Source organism: Abramis brama (genome assembly GCF_963993115.1).
Source record: "Abramis brama genome assembly, chromosome: 18".
Lineage (NCBI taxonomy): Eukaryota > Metazoa > Chordata > Actinopteri > Cypriniformes > Leuciscidae > Abramis > Abramis brama.
In genome coordinates, this window is record NC_139980.1 from 5369268 (window position 1) to 5392323 (window position 23056).

General features: G+C 38.4%; 1 protein-coding gene across 8 annotated transcripts in view; it reads left to right on the plus strand.

Moving 5' to 3' along the window:
- sash1a (SAM and SH3 domain containing 1a) overlaps window positions 1–23056 on the plus strand; it is a 232718-nt gene that overhangs the window by 176145 nt on the left and 33517 nt on the right. For 4 of the 8 annotated variants that reach the window (XM_084090764.1, XM_084090765.1, XM_084090766.1 and 1 more), the window contains exons 1-2: window positions 4794–5455; window positions 18042–18170. In XM_084090764.1, coding sequence (XP_083946890.1) covers window positions 5354–5455; window positions 18042–18170 — 231 coding nt within the window. In that variant the 5' untranslated portion in view covers window positions 4794–5353. Of the gene's footprint in view, window positions 1–4793; window positions 5456–18041; window positions 18171–23056 lie in introns of those variants that run through there. The other 4 variants (XM_084090762.1, XM_084090763.1, XM_084090769.1 and 1 more) reach the window with 1 other exon arrangement.

The following is a 23056-nucleotide window of genomic DNA, read 5'->3' on the forward strand; positions in this document are numbered from 1 at the left end:
CGATGTGTGGGGAACAGCTGTTTGTTATCGTGCATCTGGGTCTTCAATGAGGATGTGAAAGATTCTGTCAGGCTTCTATTAATTGCTATGGGTCTGTGCAGTTCTCATTATGACTTGCTGTGGGAAACTCAGTGAAAAGATCACAAAGATGAAGTCAGTGGAAAACCAGCATCAAACATGTTTCTTATCTCCCTCATATTAGCATAGTCGACATGTTCAGCATTACCGCTATTGCCAAGACATTAAAGATCAGAGAGTTAAACTGAATGCGGCTGCAAACTTTACACTTCCATTTAAAAGTTTGTCAGTATTTTTTTTTTTTTTTTTTTATTAGCATATACCTTTAGTGCAAAGCCTTTGTTATTAGGTAATTCATTCTGACTAATCTTAGTACTTTTCCGCATACATTTACCCTGCAGTTATGATGTCAACCACCAGGGGGCTCTATTTGGAAATGAATAGCTCACACTGTGATTACATTGGGTGCACTGGTCGCTGTGCACATTATTTGTCCTACACTAAGTTTCCAGAGAGAGAAATGAATCCTAGGATGACAGATTTAACAGACACATAGCAGTGTTATAGTGTCATCATGTGGACAGCATGACATTGCAGGATCAGAAATGGTTTGATTGATGGTTTATTATTTGATATATTTGCAGACTGTCCATTGCAGAATGCTCACAAATCAAATTTTTTGTCAATATAATGTGCATGTGCGTTCGCGTCTCATTGTGCTTTTCTTCACACCGTACCAGTTAGCAACCGTACCATGATTAAAGTGCACACAGTGCCAAATCTCCAGACAAATGTGGTTGCACATGGACGGCCGGTTGCTGGATGGCTCAAATGCTGAGTTCCAGTGTGCCAGACTAATGCAGCTAAAAGAAACACTCCAGCTAATAGCTGTTTACTCAGTCATGGAGCAACACAGCCAAACAGGGATAAATGATCCCTGCATTTCAGTACCCTTCAGTGCCTGGAGCGCCCAAAGAGTTTAGAGATATAATGACAAAAGCAAGTGTTTCTCTTAGTGACCCATTTACAGGGGAGATGTCAAGTTTATGCAAAGAAGTTTGTCAAGCATAACAGACATTAGTATGCACGATAAGGTTCCAAATCATGTACACACTAATAAAAGCTGCTTTATTTTACATAAAGGTTTTTATCTTTAACTTTTCGTTTAATTCTCGTGTCTGGGGAATGGATGAAGTGCAGGTCTGATTACTGTGTTTTGTGTTTTTACCACCATAGCATGAAGACACATTCCGGATAAACTTTCCTAGAGAGCAGAATGCTCATCTCGCCTCAAGATCTGAAACAATCACACAACTATCACAGAGTATTGCACATTTGTGTGTTTTTATTTATTTATTTAGGTTATCTTTGAGCAGTGTGTTGTGCAGTGCAGCTGAAGTGAAGCCCTCCCACTACCAGCATGAACCAGAAAACACACATACACACTTCTGAGAGTATTCTGTTTGAAGTTAGCACTGGCTGCTGTTGAAAAGCCACCCGTATTATGACTGATCCTGCAGCAACATGACACTTTCCTGAACTGGACAATGCTGTGCATCATTGGCTGAAACTCACTGGATGAAATACTATAACTAACATGATTTCTGGAAACTATAGAATATGCATATTTGATTTACAAATTAAACACAATTGTGTTTTCATTTATAATTCTTGGATTGATTATACATTTTAGGATTGTGTGCAAAGTCTGCAAACATTGGTTTTAAAGTGCTTGTTTTGTTTAAATTCAGTCATATGAATACACACTCATAAATACAGTTTCATTAAAGTGATGGCTTATATCCTGTTGCAGAAGTTCTTCAAAACCTTCTGCAGATATCCCTCATGAAAGTAACCTGGTTTGATCAATCTCATTAGGATAAGATCAACCACTTTTTGATCTGATATTTGTTTCCTTCTCTTTTGTTCAGATGTTTGAGGTCAGTAAGATTTTTACAAATGGTTTTACAAGAACATTTTTGCTCACCAAGACTGCATTTATTTGACCAAAAATACAGTCATAAACAGTAATATTGTGAAATGTAAAATAATTGGTTTCTGTTTGTGTTTAAAATTATTATTTTTTCTTTTGTATTATTTTGTAACATCTTTTTTAACATTATAAATGCCTTTACTCTTCAGTTAAATTAATAATTTCTGAATAATTTTATTTTTTCAAATAAATAAATCATAGTGACCCCAAACTTTTGAACAGTAGTTTATCATCTTTACGTATCCTTATTTAACATGATTCCGAAGAATATGTTTCCTTCATCCTCGGCTTCAACAGATCCAAAACGTCCAGCGTTACCGTGGGCTCTCGGGATGAAGCTGTAAATGCTACCCTGTGCTCAGTGGTCCATACTTCATAGCTTTAGTTAGGGTAGCTTATCACAGCAGAACAGTGAATGTTTTGCTGTCCACAGAACCAGAGTCTGCAGGTGGCCAGCGTTTTGGCACTTTCCACATAAACAGATCCAGTGAGCCGGGCCAAACTGGCCTGTAGTTCCTGCCACTATGTAGATCACTGGAATACCAATCACAGCCCTGCAAGAGAACCACTGTGTGTGTCTTACGCAACAGCATCACCATCAGCACCACAGGTGCAGAGAGAGACATGAGCAGAAAACAGAAACCAATGACTTTCCCCAAATATCAAATACAGAAATATTAATGCTGATGGTGTTATAAGACACAATAGTCTCAATTTACATAAGAAGCTATTTTTGAAGCATTCAATAATTTTGATTAAAAAAAGTAAACATAAGTTTGCATGGGATAAGCCCTATTTTACAGATCAAAACTTATCTGTTCTATATGCCTGTCAGAGCGTTCAATCATAACACCTAACCCTAACCCTAACTAACCCTAACCCATGTTTTTAGCCTAGAATCGCTTTCCCATATTTGATGTTGGTTATATTTATGGGTGGTGTGAATCGGGTGCAGCTGTGTTGACTTTCCTTCCTCAAGATCTATGCTCTGTTGACCCCCTGCAGCCCACCGTTGAATTAAGTGTTTCTTGAAGTATTGTGTGAAAGTTTTTTTGCAATTCCTGTAGGTTACAGGTGAAAGAGGCCTTGTAGTTTAACAACACACTTTGATTTGAACCCGGATGCTGTCTCAACAATAGATCATTACCTTTGCTCTACCTTTCAGTGCTGTTAGGAACTCTGTTTACTCAGCAGGGAACTCCCTTACAAATACACAGTGACCTGAAGCTTTGACCCCTTCCTGGACCTCTTTCCCCCAAATTGATTGACAGACACTTTTTAAGCAAACATTGTGCTTATCACACATACAGGAGCAGACATCAGGTATAGCACTACCAGACAATCAGAGACTTCCATTTGAAATTTGTGTACGATTATGTGATGATAAAAGATTGTGTGTGTGTGTGTGTGTGTGTGTGTGTGTGTGTGTGTGTGTGTGCGCGCACTGAAAGAGAGTTGAGCGTGTGTTTTATGTTTAGGCTATAAACACTAAGCCTGTTTAGCAGCTGTTTTGAGGGCCTGTCTGTGAAAGTCATTCCTCCTTTACCTCAGACCTGCATTCATTTCTTTGAGAACTGTGTGCATTTGTCTTTGTGCGTGAGTTAGTATAATGTAGATAGTGCTTACAAAACAACTGTGTAGACAAAGTAGCCTACAAAACAACTGTGTAAAGTAAGATTTTTATTGAGACTCAAGCATTTTCTTTTGCGTCAGTATTGCACAGATGTTTATGTGTGATCTACATCATCACATGGATGGATGGTCTTCTCTCTGCCCCTGTATGACTAATGCAGGAATTCTCACATAGAACAAGAGGGACTTGCTCTCTCTTCCCCCCTCTCTCTCTCTCTCTCTCTCTCTCTCAGGCTGTTCTGGCATCTGTCACGAGACTGGACAGCTGTTGCTGCTTTTGGTAATGTGTCTCTGGGAAGCAAAGTAAATAGAAGAAGAACAGACATGTATAGCTGCTTCTTTGTGACATGAGAAATATCCACAGCATGTGCTTTGAACATGCACAATTATTCAATTCTCTCCTGATGCCTGGCTTTCTGCGGCTCAGATTACACAGGAGCTCAGAGGTTAGTTAGATTAGTGAAACCCCTGTGTCCCTTTAGGACATCCACCATGGTCAGATGCCACATTACAAGATCTTCATGAAAGAACATGAAGTCACAGATTGTGTTACATGTGGATGAAATTACGGATTGTGTTTTACTTATTAGCTTTGTGACTGAAGGCACACAATGTTTTGGTTTTGTTTAGTTACAATAACCCTTAGTTTAACTTTTCTGAGTTTACTATTGTACCTCGCCATATCAGTGTACTTTTAACATAAAAAAAAAAAGTTTAAGGAAATAAAACAATGCGTGTTAATTATTTTATTTTTCATGAAAGTGACTAGTAATATTACTGATAATGCTATCTGTTTTGCTGTCAGTGAATGAGTAGGCTAGTTCTACCTTATTGGTGGGAGTTTTGGGGTTTATTAGTAAAAAAAAGAAAAAAAGAAAAAGATGCAGACTGCTGTATGTGAAACTTTTAGGCGTGCTTTGAAGTTGTATGAATAGAGAATGGATAGCGTCATGCTTCTAAAATAATTTTCTCATAGGCTTTTGTTTATGAATGCATTGTGAGCAAAATGTCGCTTTGTTCCTTTGTGTCTGTTTATAGCGGGGAAAGTATTGCTGGAAAAGCGAAAGGAGAGATGCCCTTCTCCAAAGGTCTCTGTGTGTCGTCATGGGTTCGTGAAGTTTTAGTGAGGAAGGATCGGTTTGTCTAGTTTGTGGCAGTGAAGCGGGAGAGCCGTGTTGTTTGGGCGGAGTAAACCATTGGGTCGAAGAGGGGGAGGCTGGAGACTCAACAAGTGAAAAAATCCGCTTCGGGCGTATTCGTTACTGTTGTTGCCGAATGGTGCTTTCGAGGGCACTTCGCATGGTTGTTTGTCTCGCTGGGGTTGATTTTTATTTTATATACGGATTGTAGTGGTTAAATCGTTGTATATTGCACTCTAAAGCTAACTCCTTAAAGTTTTGGTTGGTTCGCACCGACAAAGTGCCAAGTGAATCACTGGAAACTGTCCGGCTATAGGCTACTTGAGTAGAAGTTGTTGTGTTATTCTGTGCCGTGCGCTCAGCTGGATTCAAATGGAAAACATATCAGCGACCTTGATGATTATGTATTTCTGTACTTTAACGGAATACTTGCCATCGACTTTTGAACACGCACCACGGAAAAGCGAAATACTAAATCAGATTTAAAAAGACTTCGGGACGTATTTTATGGTTTGGGGATTAACATTCATCAACTTGAAATTTTAAGCTGTAAACCCATCAGTGTTTGACAATGGAGGAGGATCAAGTGTCTTCTGTCGAGGAGCCGCAGGCGGTCAGCGCCGCATCTTCGGACAGTTTCTCCCAGCTCTGGTCGGACGTGATGGGGATGCTGGTAAGTTTGGGATTGGGGGAGGGGTGTCACAGGAAGGCAACTTGAGAAAAGACCTTCTACCCAAGGGGCTTAATTTATTGGAGCTCATTGTGTGTGTAGTGCTTGCTTGTGCTTTGATGCCAAGCGCATGTTAAATCAGCCAACAGGAGATTCTGGACAACTTCAGCTCACACTCGTGGTGTACATGAGTTTTGAAGCTGAGTGATTTGGTCTGTTGAGTGGCAGTGAGAAGTTTAGAAATCTCCAGGGAATCGTATCACATGGTATGTAACTGAAGTGTTTATTATTATACGCTCCGCAGGTTCAGTGGCGCACGTGCGCAGTCCGATACGCAACGTATTTCAAACAGAGCGCAGAAACTAGATGTGTTTTCCTTCTGTCAATTTAACTCTTAATACATTATCCAGGATGTTACAATGTTTTTCATGTTAATGATGGACACGAAATAGTGGTTTGGCGTTGAAACTGTCGTGTTATCTAACGTGCAAGTTAGTTTAAATCGTTCGCAAAGCAGTCTAGCATGGCAACTATCGGCCTAGTAACAAAACGAACACTAAAAATATAGCATTGTATATATTATTAATCAATATTCCATGTATTTTCTCTGGACTGGTTAATATATTTAACTGAAATGTAACATATCAAGGCCTATACATTTGGGGTATTTCTATTGTTTTCCTCTCATGCAGTTATACTGTAACATCCCGGTCAAAAGTTTGGAAACATCATCCTTCAGAAATCGTTTAAAAATGCTGATTTGATACTCGGTTATTATCAATGTTGGAAACAGTTGTGCTGCTTTTTTTGGAATCTGTTATACTTTTTTTCAGGTATTCATTGATGAATAATAATAATAAAAACAGAATTTATTCAAAATGGAAATGTTCTTTTTTTTCTTCTTTTTTTTTTTACTTATCAAAGAATCATGAAAAAAGCATTTCAGATTATATAAAAAAAAATTAAGCAGCACAACTGTTTCCAACATTGATAATAAATCAGCATATTAGAATGATTTCTGAGAGATCACGTGACACTGAAGGCGTGATCAGCTTTGCCATCACAGAAATAAATTATATTTTAAAGTATATTAAAATAGAAAACCATTGGTCTTGGTTTCTCAGTCCCTTTTTGGTTTTAATTGTATCTTTAATTGTTAGTGCTGTGTAAGACATTGGGTAAACTGGACATTTACATACAATTATTCCCTGGGACTTTGTCAGAGCCTTAACGTGCCTGTTGTGAAACACCCAGATGAAAAGAGATAAAGGTGTGACACCCATTTCCAGTGAAAATGGCTTTGCCTTTTGATGGCGGTGGTGTTAATTTGGCGTCTGAAGAAGTGTGTGTATTGCTTTTGTGTCTATAAAGTGAGATTACTTAATGAGAAAAGATATACTACTCCCAGTTGTTTCTGTTAAATCCAAGGAGATAAACTGTATTACTCACTGACACATATGAGTGATTAATTGCCTTTACGTTGCACACCTCTCTTCCTCCCTCAGGCTTATTTTATTCTGTGATGTTACTAATAGAGGATGAGTCTTTTTTTCTTTTCTTGGAATATGTCTCATGTATAGCCTACTCCTCTTGTTACAAATAGCCCTGCAGTGGTCTCTCCTCATCTGACTTAAACCACATTGCTCATGCAGCAGGTTAAATCTTTACTTCCATGAAGCAGTTGTGTGGGGAAAAGTTGCAGAAGTAGCACCTGAAGGTGTTCTCAGCATTGCTTCACCCAACCCCCCAACAAACAACAAACTCCTCTTTAACTGAATCCTCTATCTTTTGGCTTTATAGCAACTCGCCATGTCCTTCATCCATAGTAGAGGTTTGGAGAATTTACTCTGCTTTACTGTTGTTTAATTCTCGAACAAATGGTGATCTGTGCATTTGCACTGCTTTTATTTTGCAACAATGACTAGATGATTTATGTTAACCTTTTTATTATACAGGGAGGAGGGGGGGACAGGCTGCTGAGTGTAAAGCTACAGATTAAAACAGTACAGCTGTGTAGAAAATTGGTTCAATGGGACAATGGTAAAATATGCAGTTTAGATACACCATGATTGACCAGTCAGAGTCAAGTATTCCAGAGAGCCTTGTAATAAATATGGGACATTTTTTTCTTTTTCTGCGATAAAAAATAGTTCTTGGTTTTAAGATGATCATTATACTGTCCGGGTTGTTTTACTTTCAGCTTTTACAAGCCTTATGAAATGTTGTTTTGATGGGCTTTGCCGCTCGGTCTATAAAAGTACGATTTTATTATAACGTGATGTAGATTTTTGAAGTTGTAAGATAGTTTTTGCTTTCTGAAGTATGTATATTGCTTTATTTGCGGCTTTAAGATTTACTATCTTATTGCTAATGTTTATAAACTTCATTTGTAGAATTAGCGGCTACCGAGAAACGTATTAAGGGTTAGAGCCACATTCTGAGGTTTACCATAGTGCATGCCAAACTCATAGATCTATCCTAATGAGAATACCTCTGTCTGCCTGTCATTGAAGTGAGGTCTGTGTACGCAAACATCGTTTATGTGGTTCCACTCATGTAAATTCACTTCAAAGTCAATTAACAGCTTGCCACCCTCATTTCAGCCGCCTCTCGGATTTGTTTTGTTGTGGTTGTGAATGTTTTAGAGAGAAAATGATCTGTGAAATACAGTTCATTGTTTGCCTCATGGCATATTTCTAAAATAGGAGCACCTTTGTTGAAGCTTGAGTTACGGTATTTGCATTAAATGCAATAGTTTTTGCACTTCGACATGCAGTAAACACTGAGCATTTGAGAAGCATGTTACTTAATTCGAACTGTAAAGGATGCCAAACACACAATATGCATGTGGCAGAAGGCTTCACCAGTGGACATTAGACAATGAGTGTGAGAGTGGCTGCTCATATCCGCAGTACTTGAGCACTTGACAGTAACTGATCTAAATTTTGGATGAGCCATTGCTCCCCCTCCTCTGATTCCAGTTAATGTAACAAATTCTCCACCCAGCGCAGCACAGGCGTTTCTCTCTCTCTCCCTTTCTCTCTTTTCATCTCCCTTCTTCCTTCATTATGCTTCCGTCAGCCCTCTTTCCTTTGCCTCTGTGGATATCCTGAGGAAGCCGCCCTAATGAGGGTGCGCCAGGACCCCCTGACCAACTTCTGTCTCACATCCTCTCTAACTCAAATACGGCCCATGTCCACTTCTCCCCTCCAGGGCAGCGCCACACATCTCGTCAATCAACTTCCCATTCCCCCATTACTTTGAAGAGTGTGAGTCATTTCCATTTGTTTGGTAATCTTACTTTATAGTATAAGGCCATTAAAGTTCAAAATATACTTTGTTTTTTACCCGTTCACTAGCGAATGCATACCCTCTCAAAGTATACTTAATTGAATAGCATATGCGAGCGCAGGTGGTCGACACATGCGCTTTAGAAAGTTTCATCTTTGTCCAGTCTGCGCTATTTTTCTCCAGAAGTTATGACCGATAAAAATGTCTTTGTATTCTTACAAACTAAAGTTGAGGCTCTCTCATAACCCTCTTGTCAATGCGGGTGTCTGTTGTTGTTGCAGTCTCCGGTATTTTGTTGTTGCTGTTATTCGTCTCTTTAGTTTTGTTTTCTACTGTAGAACAATGGGCTGGGCCAGTGTTGCCACCTTGTGGAACAACTAATTAGAGTAAAACAAATTCAATGCGCATGTGTGATAGGGGTGGGAATTACAGGGCACCTCACGAATACGATACAATACACGATACATGGCTCACGATACCGATAATATCACGATACAGCAATTCTACGATAATCAATATATTGCTAGACAATCCTATAATGATACATCACGATATCTGTCTAACTATGAAAACACAATGCCCGTCAAAAGGTTAAGTGCAGGTTTTCCAGACTTTGGACTTAAACGTGGCTGGGGCATCTTATTTTACTCACACTGCTGTCCGCCATCCTGTTAAAAACCTATTTTCTTATGGCCACATTTCCCTTATTCATGTGTTGAGCGCCACCTTGAGGAGCCATGAAGTATCAACGTTGGGAGCAAGTAAATCTTTTTTGAGCGCCTTATTTTATTAATTAAAATATCAATTTTTGCCGCTAGCGTATCAATTCTCGTATCGCACGGAGGACAACAATTAATTGCCCTATCTATATTTTGTCCCACCGTACCTGTGTGGTTAAAAAAATCAGGCGGTATTCTGTATACAGTAATTGTCATGACATGTTTAGGGATCGTGGGCATTAACATTTATGATGAGAAGTTCTAGGAAAACAAAAGCAGACTTGTGATGTTCTGTTACTGAAGGTTGATGCATTAAACCTGTTTTGTGGTTTGCTGTGTTACTCATTATTCTGGGATCAGCATCTAGCAGAAATATTATGCAATCTACATTTGCACAGAATCGCAACTGAATAAAAACTTCTTCCCCGAAAGAAAACCTCAGTTCAGCCTTAACTTTCTAAGGTATTTACTTTAGTTGTTTTAACGCATTTTGAATTATATTTGTGACAACCTGCAGATTCCTAATTTAGCTGATGCATTTATCCAAAGTGACTTTTTGAAAACATGACAAGCTTTTTAGACAGATTAGATATAGATTTATCATTCTGAATAATCGGCTATCGGTATCGGCTGAGAAATTTAGTATTGGTGCTGCATCTCTATCTATAATAATTTATAATAAAAACAAGGTATTTTTAACATAGTTTAGAAAGACATTGTTTATGTGATGTGGTGACACTGGATGCCCTATTTCAGGGTTTCCCAAACATTTGTGAGGGAACTGCGAGGGATTTAATTAATTAAATAATAATAATAATAATTTGCATGCCATGTGACAATGTTTATTCATTTAAACATAGTGGGTACTTCAAGAAAATATTTTACATCAAAGAGGAAATCTAGATTCTATTTAAAATTTTACTGCTGCTGTGTTGTTGTTTAATCCTCAAGGAGTGCATGCTTCTCATGAATTCCTGGAATTAGTCACATATTTGTCACAGTGCAGAAGCATTGGATTCAGGGCTTCGTCCAAACGTCTAATGGCTTTCTACTCTTTGCACTGCATTCAGAATGAAATGTGTTTCCTTTGATTTGAGCACTGTGAAAAGAACTGATCTCTTATCAGATCTGTTCACTCATTTCACACTGGATTCTCTGTATGAATGTGTTTGCGCTGTTTTGTTTCAGGTCAGTAAAGAATGAAAGATTTTTCCTAAGAAAAAGTTTCCTCTCTCAGTAAGAGAGTTAACAGGGGGAAAAGCCTAATTTTGCATGTTGGAGTAGGTCACGTTTTTTTCTCATTTGTGTAGAAGGGTAATCAAATATGTCTTTACCCTCTGAGGACGTTTGTGTCCCATAAAGCTGTTTCTGAGCAGGTGGGCTGAGCAAATGAAAGATATGATTGTGTAGGTTAATTGATTAGCACAGGGGTGCCCAACCCTGCTCCTGCCGATCGACTGTCCTGCACAGTTCAGCTCCAACCCTAATCAAACACACCTGCCTTTAATTTTCATGTGATCCTGAAGACCTTATTGGTTGCTTCAGGTGTGTTTGATTAGGGTTGGAGATAAACTCTGCAGGACAGTCGATCGGCAGGAGCAGGGTTGGGCACCCCTGGATTAGCACGAGTCCATTGCTGTCAGAGGAAAATGCATCATCATCTTTCTTTTTTGTTTGTCTTTCTCTGTATTTTTCTCAATCACTCTTTTCTTTCCTTGTTTTTTTTTTCTTTCTTCAACACATACACAGCATAGCTGTCTCACGGCACAATGGCCACATCAAATCTTTGTGGCTTTGCTCAATGGCTGCTGCTTCATCTGAGGGAAGTGTGAATTTGTGGTTGGCTTCTTTGAACAGACAGTTTCTCATATTTGTTGCATTTTATTGTAAAAAGGTCATGTTCTTTTGCTTAATGTGGGATATGTCTGGCTTCCAGTCGCTGTGACCTCTTCCTCCTCTTTCTCTCCCTGTCCTGGAAATGAACAGTCTTGAGAAAGAATGTTGTTGCTAGTCATTACACAACGTGTTGAGTTTGGTCCATGTTGTGGGTGGCTCAGGACCTCGAGTAGTGTTGAAGTTAGCAGATTCTGGATAACTGAACTGTAATTGGATGATGTATACTTTTGAGAAGTCAATAGTGATTAAAAAAATACTCAAGCGCTATAGAACTGAAGTGTCTCCTGTTGTGTGCTACAGTGATGGATATCTTACTTCCTTTTACCAACTAGAGTCAACCCAAAAGAGCAAACATTTTAGTAATGATAATAATAATATCAGCCAATGAATGTAGTTCCAGCTGGACTTCATAAACATAAGAGCTGGCGAGCTACACCTGCTAAGAGCCAAAGTCTGAGGAGCTTTAGAACTTAGTCTGTAAATTTGCAGCTTACCATTTTTATTTTTTTTCACTTCAAAAATAAATGTAATTTTTAATTAACTGTAGCTTTAAAATATCATTCATTCATGCACATACTCAAAATAATTGTTTGGGTTATGCCTTTTACTGTGTAAAAAAAACAAAAAAAAAACTGTGTCCTCTTGTCGAACAAGTTCCAGTCCCAAAAAGTTTAAAAAAGGTAGTTAAAAAAAAAAAAAAAAAAAAAGTTCAGATAGATGTACATTACTGGTTGTGGACAGTAAAACAGCAACACTCTGTTGGATTAAGGTTAGTATCTTCTGACTGTATGAAGAGGTCTGCATTAGTTTGAGTCAAAGGGATAGCTTTGGGTGCTTTAAATGTTTGGCTTTTCGGGCTGGACAGCAGTGTTTGGGTGGTGCTGTTTGTGTGCTCAAACAGTGATTCATGTCAGCTAAATAAGACTCATCTCAGCTCATGTGAAGCTACGTTCATGTGAGGCAAACATTTTCTGTCATCTACATCCTCTTACAGATACAGACAGATGACGCATGAGCTTTGAATTAGTCCTTCAGTTAAATGCCCAGCTGGAAGCAGCAGACCCACACTCACACACTTTAAGACTAAAGTATTGCAGCATTACCTCACTGGAGGTCTGGAATGTGTGGAATGATAAGAATATGAAAGGCATGTGCTGTACAGATGGAACTGAACTAATTCAGATCAAGGGCCACTGCTTCTCTCAGTGCTGATAGGCTCAGTTCCAGTCTGAAGATAGATGGCCTGGTCCTCATATAAACTCAGCAAAAACTAAACATCCTCTCACTTTCAGCAAATTTCTCAGCAAATTTCTTAACGTGTAAATATTTGTATGAACATAAAGATTCAACAACTGTCAGCATCTGGTGTGACCACCAGCTGCTTTAAGCAGTATAGTGCATCTCATGCTCTGCACAAGATTGGCCCACTCTTCCACCAAGGCTCTTGCAAATTCTCAAACACATCTGGGGGGAATATGTTTAAATGTGGTTTGGCACTGCAAGGTTTATCAGCTGTCCTTCCTGTCTCCCTCTAGCACTGTCTTAGACAGGGCTCCAGACTGCGACCAAATGGTTGCATTTTGCAACCTTTTTTCTTGTCAGTGCGACTAAATTTTGTTAGAGGTCGCACTGGTGGGACCACCACGTTGCCCAACTAAGAGCTGCCATTTCTGCTGCATATGAAAAACATCAAACGAAACAAAACTGTGCTTCTCGTTTAAGCTGCGCTGCGCAGACAGTTTATGAGCTCGGACCAGTATTTGACAGCGCAGACCATAGATATCAGATCAAACAGTGCTGGTGTGGAAACCAGGAGAAACACTGAGCCATGAACAGAGTTATAGAAGGGTTTTCAGTCCACAAGTCACATTCTCCATGGATTTAATGTAGTAACGCTAACTGTAACCATGGTATTGTGGCAAAAATAGTCGAATGTTATTACATTTATTCATTATAGGGGTTCGTACAACCTTTTGAGAGTGAAATCCAAGCACTTTTCATGGACTTTCCAGTGCTTCACACTTTTTCCAGCTCTTCAAAGCTCAAAATATTATCCGATAGTTATATTTAATGTGGAAAAAATTCCTATAAAACTAAGGATTTTACATGTTACTGTTGTTAAAAGTTAATTTGATCTGTATCTCAATTCAAGCTCAGTGCTTTACGGTCAAATGTGCATTTCCAAGAAATAAACATGTCATATTATTAGTTACTGCACTTTTTAATGCAAAACAGTAGAACTTAGTCTCACCTTTGCTACTGCTCTCAAATGTTTGGCTGGAGCACTTTTAGGCTTCTTGCATTACGGACATTGCAGTTTATTGCTCTGATCCCTCATGCCTACATGCAGCAGGACTATGGGATGTTCATGCAGATAATCAGGGACCCTGGGTAACTTTCTCCTGGTGTTTTTCACAGTCATTCGAGTCAGTCGAGTTTAGAGCTGTGACCTTAATTGCCAACCACTTGTAATCTGTTAAATGAAAAAAATGAAAACGCACAGGAGTAAACCTCATTGGTTCTCATACATCAAGCGAACATGCTTGAGCTTCCGTTTACCATATCTGATGTGTGCGTTGATGAATGTTTATATGCAAATAAAAGGCCAAATTAAAGCTCTCTTCAGAAAAATTTGGACTTGACCACTCAATCACTTCATATGGATTAGTTTGAGATCTCTTCATAAGCTTTTTTGAAACGTCAAAGTGGTAGTTGTGTGGACCGTCAATAGAGGGTCAGAAATCTCCCAGAATTCATTCAAATATCTTCATTTGTGTTTCAAAGATGAACGAAAGGCTTACGAGTTTGGAGCAACAACCCAAGGACTGTTCCACAGCTGCATGTACAATAATTGTTTATGGTTCAGTGTTTTTCAAGCATGAAGAACATTGTTTAAACCCTTTTCAATAAAAAATATGTAAAGCTTATTAGGATCTTACAAAATTATATTTAAAATACAGTATTATATATATAATGCATGCATACATACAGGTATATGTGTGTGTGAGAGAGTGTGTGTTTATATATTTTTAATATATTTAAAGCTATAGATACATTTTCTTTCCTTAGTTGTTATTGTTACACAATGACAGGTTTGGTTAGTTAAAATGTTTATTTATTTTTATAGTACTGTAAATGAAGAAAAAAAGTCTTTTTTTTTTCTTTAATTCATGCTTTTGCCTTCTATATAATAAAATTATATAAAGCTATGAGTCCATTTTAAGATTGAAATATGTTCTTGGATGAAAGTTTTGGCCCTTCCACCCATCACTCAGAGCTCCGCACAGCCTCTGACCTGTCATTACAGCAAGCTGCTAGACTCACCACCCCAACCAACAGTACGTACTTGAGAAAATCTGTCTAATGGCAACAGCAAAAAGCCTGTGGCCTGGTTGCTCTTGTAAAGTTTTTATTTAGTCTTAGTATCTCTCTTTATCAAATGGCTTAGAGTAAGGAGAATGTTAAAACAATCTGACAGAAATTGTTTTTTTTTTGCATCCAACAACATAAATCTCACATATTCACATCATGTTTTGTCTAAAAGCTGGAGGTACTCTGAAGGCCAGCATATTGGAATGCAAAAGCTGGAATTTCTCACCGAGAGCGGCGTTCCATTGGGAGTCTCAGTATTCTGAGATCATCTGGTTGGAGTTCTGTTGGAACGGATTGGTTAAGAGACATTTTATATAGAGCAAAACAACTATTTTACGTCTAATTCTGTTATATTATTCATAAAACGTGAAACTCCCAACTTATTTTCAGCACTATTCTGATAGATTTTAACACAACCCTAATTGCATCAGTCCATGTCTGTAAATTCAAATTTTACCAATCAGTATGTGTGTGAGGCCCTGGTTTTCCAAGCTCTGGCCTATACACACAATGACAGGATGTATGTGTTTGTCAGCATGGTCCTGAGCAGGAAGAAGTCCTTTGTGCTTGACTTTGCATTCATCAGGACTTTAAAGGGCATCTAGTACAGCAGCAGGAGAGATCCAGCCTAGCCCAGAACTGAAATACAACAAACACGGTCTTAAATGTAACAAACTCTTCCATTTAGGAAAAGAAACAAATGTAACAAACTCTTCCATTTAGGAAAAGAAACCATGCCACCTGCAGCTGCTGGGGTATTGATAGTTTTCTAAAGAAACTAATCTCTGGTTTGAGTGAAGGACCTTCCTGTTTTATGTGCTTTTTTGCAGCAGTCTGAGGTAATTCGCTGTTACGTGTGTGTCACGAGCTCGTAGAAAAATAGAATGCACCCACATGCTGAAGTCAGAGCCAGGCTGCACCACAAATGAATATCCGCACTCACAACAAGACAGCTACAAATGTCAGAGAAGGTTGTAAGGGCTGGTCAGTAAGGGAGGGCTTGTGCACTATTTTTTTCTTAAATCTTAAAACCCTCTATGGACACACTGAAGCTTGAGTCACCCTTGGCTAGTATTTTTTATTTTATTTTACTCACGAGACTTCTTACATATAAATTTCAAACACTATTAAAATCAAGTAAACGCTCTGTAATCAAATTAGAACAAATAATCAAACTACAAGCAAAAGCACAAATAAACACAATAGAACAAAGATGCTAATTAAATAAGCAGTGCTTTCCAGGCTTTAAAGATTAGGTGCAGAAATTGAATAAAGTACCCTAATCAAATGTAAAATAACACTGCACAGTCTTCACTGTCTAAATTAAATGGAGATGAATCCTTGTTGGGTTATTCAGTCAATTATTGCAGCGAGTATGTTGTTTGATTACTGATACTGCAGTGTACATGTTTTCTAGGATACTCGCCAAGACGGACATTTTGACAATTTTGTGTGGAATAGTCTGTGCAAGTGCAAGACCTGAAAGAGATTAGTATAAATGTGCTTCGAATGTTCAATTTTCACACACAAAAATTCTAACAGCGTGCTTAAAGGATTAGTTCACCTCAAAATGAAAATTTCCTGATAATTTACTCACCCCAATGCCATCCAAGATGTTCATGTCTTTCTTTCTTCAGTGGAAAAGAAATTAAGTTTTTTGAGGAAAACATTTCAGGATTTTTCTCCACACAATGGACTTCAATGGCAACCAGAATGTTGAAGTTCAAATCAATGCAGTTTCAAAGGGCTCTGAAGTGCTTCAAAGGGCTCTGCACGATCCCAGCTGAGGAAAGGTCATGCGTCACGTCATCTTTCTAAGTTATTTGTCTGTGTACTCCGGTTCAAAAAGAAAAAATTCCATCTCATTTTCTCTTCCAACTTCAAAATCGTCCGACATCTTTGTTTTAATTTATTATTATTATTTTCTTCTTCTTTTTTTCGTGACCTTTCCAACATGATGACGTAATACGTGGCGCGTCGCAGACCAGCACAAGACGAACAATTGTGGTTAAAAAGTATATACATTTTTATTTTTATTTTTGAAAATGACAGATCATTTCGCTAGACAAGACCCTTATTTCTCGACTGGGATCGTGCAGAGCCCTTTGAAGCACTTCAGAGCCCTTTGAAACTGCATTGATTTGAACTTCAATATTCTGGTTGCCATTGAAGTCCATTATGTGGAGAAAAAATCCTGAAATGTTTTCCTCAAAATACTTAATTTAGTTTCCACTGAAGAAAGGAAGACATGAACATCTTGGATGGCATTGGGGTGAGTAAATTATCAGGAAATTTTCATTTTGAGGTGAACAAATCCTTTAAAAACGCATGCAAATGATAAACTTTCATGACGATGCAGCACTGGTCCGATCGGGGCAGCTAAAGTTCACTCGGGGCTTTTCTTTCTCTCACTGTGAGTGCGTGTGTGTGTGAGAGAAAATTTACAGGGTGCATAAAGCTCAGCAGGCAATGAACTTACATGTGCGGCTTTGCGCTATACTTATTTTTTGTCTCTAACTCAATTACAGGCGACTATAATTGTACAATTTACTTGCCATTGGCTAATTAAATACATTTTTTAGTCGCCTCTCGTGACATTTGGTCGCATATGCGAGTGATTTTCTGTCATTGTAGAGGGTTGTCTTATATTTTCTTTACAAAAAACAAATGCTATTTTATTTAATATTACATTAAATAATTGGTATATAAAAATAAATACAGATTATAAATTAACTTTTTTTCGGTGAAAATGATTGCATGCAATGTGTACCATTACTGAATTCTTTATGAGATTGGGCTGTCCTTGTATTGGCCCATATACTTGGCACAGGAAACCCATCAAAACAAACTGACAACTTCACTGTAAACCAATAGCTTGGAAATTATAACCCCACAAATTCACAAAGCTCTGCAAAAATCCAGTGGTCTCAGCCCAGAGTATTGTATGTGGAGTGAAAATAATGGAATGTGAGGGCTAGATGTTTAGTTCAGCTTGTGTGTGACCGTTTGCGACTTGTCGCAGCAGATGTGTGCAATGTGTTCTGAGTGTGTTAAGTCCTTGATGGCTGGCGCCGTTTTTGCGATCGTAATTAAACTCACGTTCCAGTGACAGGTTTTTAATGAAGCTCTCCTACAGCTCCACTCGTGTTTGTTTGTGTTTCTGAGGCTGTGTGGGAAGGGAGGGTTAATAATGAGAGATGGAATTTATTTCAATGCATGTGATTTAAAATTGTCTTTTTAAATGTTTTTTTTATTTATTTTTTTATGAAAAGCCATCAAAGTTTGTCTCACTTATATCTCTGTTTGTGCAGGATGGCTCTCTGGGTAATATAGATGACCTGGCACAGGAGTACTCGGAGTACTACAACACATACTTCAGCGACGTCAGCGATCGGATGGAGGAGCTACGCAAGCGGCAAGTCTCTCAAGAGCTAGACATGGTATGTTCAGCCTAAAAGGTTTCCTGCACATTTCAGTCTTAATTGTACACCCACATCTCTACAGCTGTGGATGTGTTTGGTTTTTAGAATGACCAACAACTCCATTAAATCTCTGTGTCACTAAATAATTCGTAAGAATTGTTTACATGCTTTCACCATGGATTTAATTCATCTTGGCATGTTTACTCACTCAGCATTTGAAGCCAAATGAGTTAATCTGGCAGTCATCAGCACAGTTAAACACGTTTTCTGGGCAAGTGGAGTTTGCGAGTATTAAAGTTGTGCCTTCAGTACTTTTTATTTCCTCATTTAAAAAAAAAAATTACCCTTAAAGAAAAGAATAATACTTAAATGTTTGAAATAATGTAATCTCACATGAGATGAAAACTCCAGTCCTATCAGTAGCCCTTGTTGACATTGAGCGGTAACCTCATGAGGGCCGCCATTAGAGTCACATGATCAACTGACTACCATATTGACCAGAGCAACATAAACAAAACTAAAGTGTGTGCCTTTGACAATTGTAATGTACTGAAACTTTTTCTGCAGAAGTTATGTTTATGCTTTCCAAGTGGCATTTCATTTTAATTCTTAAAGTTCAAATGATCTGGCCCATACTTTTTAATATATATATATATTATACACTTGAGTCTGGTCTTAATAAATAAGAATATTAAATGCTAAAGGTATTACCTCTGTATGGCATGCATGTTATGGCATCAACAGTTGTTTTAGTCATAAACTAGAACAATAGTTTCCGTTCCATTTATTTTCCAGGGACAATGAACCACAAGCACAGCTAATAGCAAAATTCAGTTATTTCTTTCATCACTTGGTGCTGCAGAATGGCTATTGTAAACCTATGAGCTAATAGAAGGAAACGCTTGTCTTAAACCATTACAAAATGAAGACAAATGTGTTCACCCTGCCCTCTCTCCATACGTGTTTGGATTGTCTGCGGTTCTGTCAGTGCCCTGCATTTCTCGTCTGCATCTCAAAGCGTCTCTGTTCTCAGGGATGTAGGGTAGTGGGCCACCCAGGGTTGCTAAGAAACCAGCGGACTCATTATGACATGCAGCTGGGGTTGGCACTGTCCAATGAGGGGATTTTGAGAAAAATAAAGAAAACAACTGAAAGTCATGCTCAGATGTGGTACTGGCCTCAGAGAGGAACCAGTCATTCTCAAGGTTTAGAGAACATTAGGTACGCTATTGTGTTGAATTATTTTGATGGATTCTCTCTCAAATTCCACTGCGCACTGTGTCCAGAATCACCTGTTACTTATATGGAATTAGCATTCCCTTACTGCAAAACATCTCAAAACAACATATTCTTAAAGGTACACTGTGTAATTTTTTAAGTTGATTCTTAGCAACAAACACTTTGTTCTTTCAAAATGATATGTGCTCATTAATGTGTAATTACTTCTACCAACTAATCAAGTATTCTCGTAAGCGTAGAATCTGCCATTTAGAATACATACGAGCGAGTCGCTCGAATGGCGGCAGCCATGTTGCGCCTCCATCTTGAAAATACATTAGCCAAAGAGGGACATACCTGGAAATTCAAGCTTCGCCTTTCGCGTTTTGACACTCAGTGGCACCGTGACGAATGCGAGGGGGAGATTACTCGCGACTGCCGGCAGATTTGAAATAATACGGCCACCGTAGGAGTTAAAACGCCCTCGGAATGGGAGGGGCTAGAAAGTAATATTCAGTTGGTAGTCATAAACAATTTCACCTCTAGATGGGAGAAAATCCTACACAGTGTAGCTTTAATTAAAATAATATTTTTGAAATCGCGATGAACACATTGCGCGTACCCAGATGAATGTTATAAGAAACCCAAACTCGCAGCATATGCAGAGATGGAGTTTGTTAGCCGAGCTGCTGAGACACGCTCCACGCATTTAAATGATAACAGCGCAACACTGCGTGTTATTGGAAACCCAAACAAACCGCACATGCAGAGACTGAGGTCATGTGGAACAGCATGTACTCTGAACAGGGCAGCTCTGAGAAACACGTAACCTGCTCCCGGAAACCCGCAGCGCATATATTTATTAAACTGAAACACAGCCTTTGTGATTTCACAATAGCACTATGCTATATTATGATTTTTTAGTGGTTTTAATATATCGCGCAGCCTTTAAAAACGGTTCACGAATTTCTTCTCTGTGCAATGTGCCACTTCCGGTGTTTTGCTGTTTAATCAACACTGACAAATTGCAATCAAGGATTTTTCAAAATCGAGTTCTCGAATTTAATCGAGGAATTGTGACAGCATTTTTTTCTTTTGTCTTTTTTTCCGGAAAAAAAAGTTAAGTAAAAGTCCAAATATGTATACTTTTGTGTTCCACTGAAAAAATTTCTACAAATGGGTTTGAAATTATTTTTGAACAATGACAGAATTATCATTTTTAGGTGAACTCTACCTTTCGATGGTTTTATCTATCTTCTTGTCTAATCCATTATCTGGCTCCACACCCTGCCCTGTGTAAATCTTACTAAAGCTAAAGCTGGTTAATACATGGCTGAGCACAGAACAAAACCTGGCTGTACTGTCCCACCTAAATCAGCATTGTGGGGTTCGGCTGTGTTTATTTAGTAATCATGATTCATTCCTCTTCAGTGCTAGTGTTCTTTTAGTGATGAATGAGTATGATTCTTCTATTATTTAATTGCTGCTTTTTAAGTTTATATTTACATTAATATCTGCCCCTTTAATTAGCTCAAACTTAAGATAGCCGCCAACAAAGGCTCAAGATAAAGTTCATGCGGTGGGAATCTGATCTCACTATGAATTGAGTTCAAAAATAGGTCTCCACATTCTGACTTTGAATGATATATCAAAGGACGTTGCGATAAATCCCGAGCAGAGGGTGTTGTCTGTCAAAGGAGACTTTAATCCGAGGCTAATGGGGCCGAAGGAAGTGTCAAGTGGGCCAAGTAGGTCATTGCTTTATGTATTTAGTGTTGTTGGTCTTGTGCCATTCTCTACAGTATCGTGAAAAGGAAATGGGGACATTGGAGGAGTAGCTGCTGGTTAGTGGGAGATTCAGTTAATGGGAAGAGGGATGATATGAATAATCGTGGGAATTTTCTGGGAGGTGTTTTGCATTCCATGTGCGAGGAAAACATGTTTGTTTTGGGGCTCAACACAAGTTGAACTGTTTTGTTTAGTAATGCGGATGATTTTGGAAACTCTGTCATCTACTCAATATCATGTCCTTCCATATGTGCTGTTATTCCTTTATTTATTCATTGGAATTTGGAACAATTTCTTTTCATATCCAGCTCCTAGCCTACCATGACACTATGTCTGGGCTAAATCGATTGGGAAAAAATAGAAGTTGTGAAAGAAAAAAAGAAAAAAGTAGACTCATTGTGTTTCAAGCGGTGTGGCTGCTGTCCAGTCTCGGGGCAGTAACAGGTGATTATCCTCTTTCTGTTTGGTAGTTTAAAGGCCATATTAATGGCTTGATATTTCAGCTTTGCCTTGAGAGACATGACGTTTACGTGACCTTTGACAATTTTGAGGCTTCAAAAAGTAAAAAAAAAAATGCTATTACTGCCTGTCTTTCAGTCTCTTCTCTGTTCTTTCTGGTTGTTTATCTTCCTCATATCCTCTCACTAATTTCCATAAACACTGTCACCCAACTAACCTCTCTTCCAAAGGCATGTAACCCTGTAGAGGCCAAGTTGGCGATGGGCCCTCGCTTTCTCCCCTCAATCCAAGAGAGGGGAAAGGTCACCGGTTTTAACCAGAGGCAACACTGAAGGCTATTGTGAGTGAGGCATGAATGTTGTGGCCTATTCATACTTAGACAGAATGAATCTCTAAGCACATGCAAGAATCCACAGTGAAGGACTATTATCCTGAACGGCATCAAATGAGGCCCATGGTTTCCCCTTCACTGCCATCCTCTTCCTTTCTGACAGAGGTGAAGTCCATATGCTATTTGAAGCTAGCTGTTACTTTCTCTTCTCTGTTTCTTTTCTCTGGTTTAGTCTAGGGCATTCTCAAATGCCCTAGACATTCCCAAGTTCAATTTGAGGTTTTATATCGGTTTCGTTTCCTCAGATATCTCAACAGAGCTGACTGGGTCGTTTTGGGCTTCCACATTTGCTCAGCACTCTTCCTCTATCTCTCTCTGCTTTTATAAGAGCTACCCTGATAACAATGAGTTAAGAAAACATCCTCTACTGAATGTGTTGAATGGATAAACCCCCATTTTACATAGAACAAAGTAACCATGCTGCAATTTCGCCATGTTTCATTTTAGCCATTCCTACAGAGACACTTGCCAGACAGAGTCTCTATTAGCCACACAACTGTGCTGTGGAAAGCAGTGTGTTTTATTGGGTCTTAGCTTGAGCATCAGTTGTGAAGGAATAATAACAGAAAACATCAGGCTAAATGTTTCTCTTGGTAGAACTTTAGACAATATTAACCATTAATATGAGTAATAAGAGTAATAAGTCATGCAACATAAGTCAGTTACACTACCAGATAAGAACAAAAAATGTCCTAATTATACTGAAGCTATCAGGTTTTTTAAAATGCATTTATAATTACTGTATTCATATATTTTATTTACTAATATTATTATTTATATAATTTGCATATACACCATTCAGAACATTTGAGATTAACCTTTGTAACCTTTTACATAAATGCTGTTATTTTCAACTTTCTATTCATAAAAGAATCCTACAAATGTATCATGGTTTTCACAAAAATATTAAGCAGCGCAACTGTTTGCAACATTGATATTAAGAAATGTTTCTTGAGCTGCAAATCAGAATATTAGAATTATTTCTGAAGGATCATGTGACACTGAAGACTGAAGTAATGGCTGCTCAAAATTCAGCTTTGCCATGACA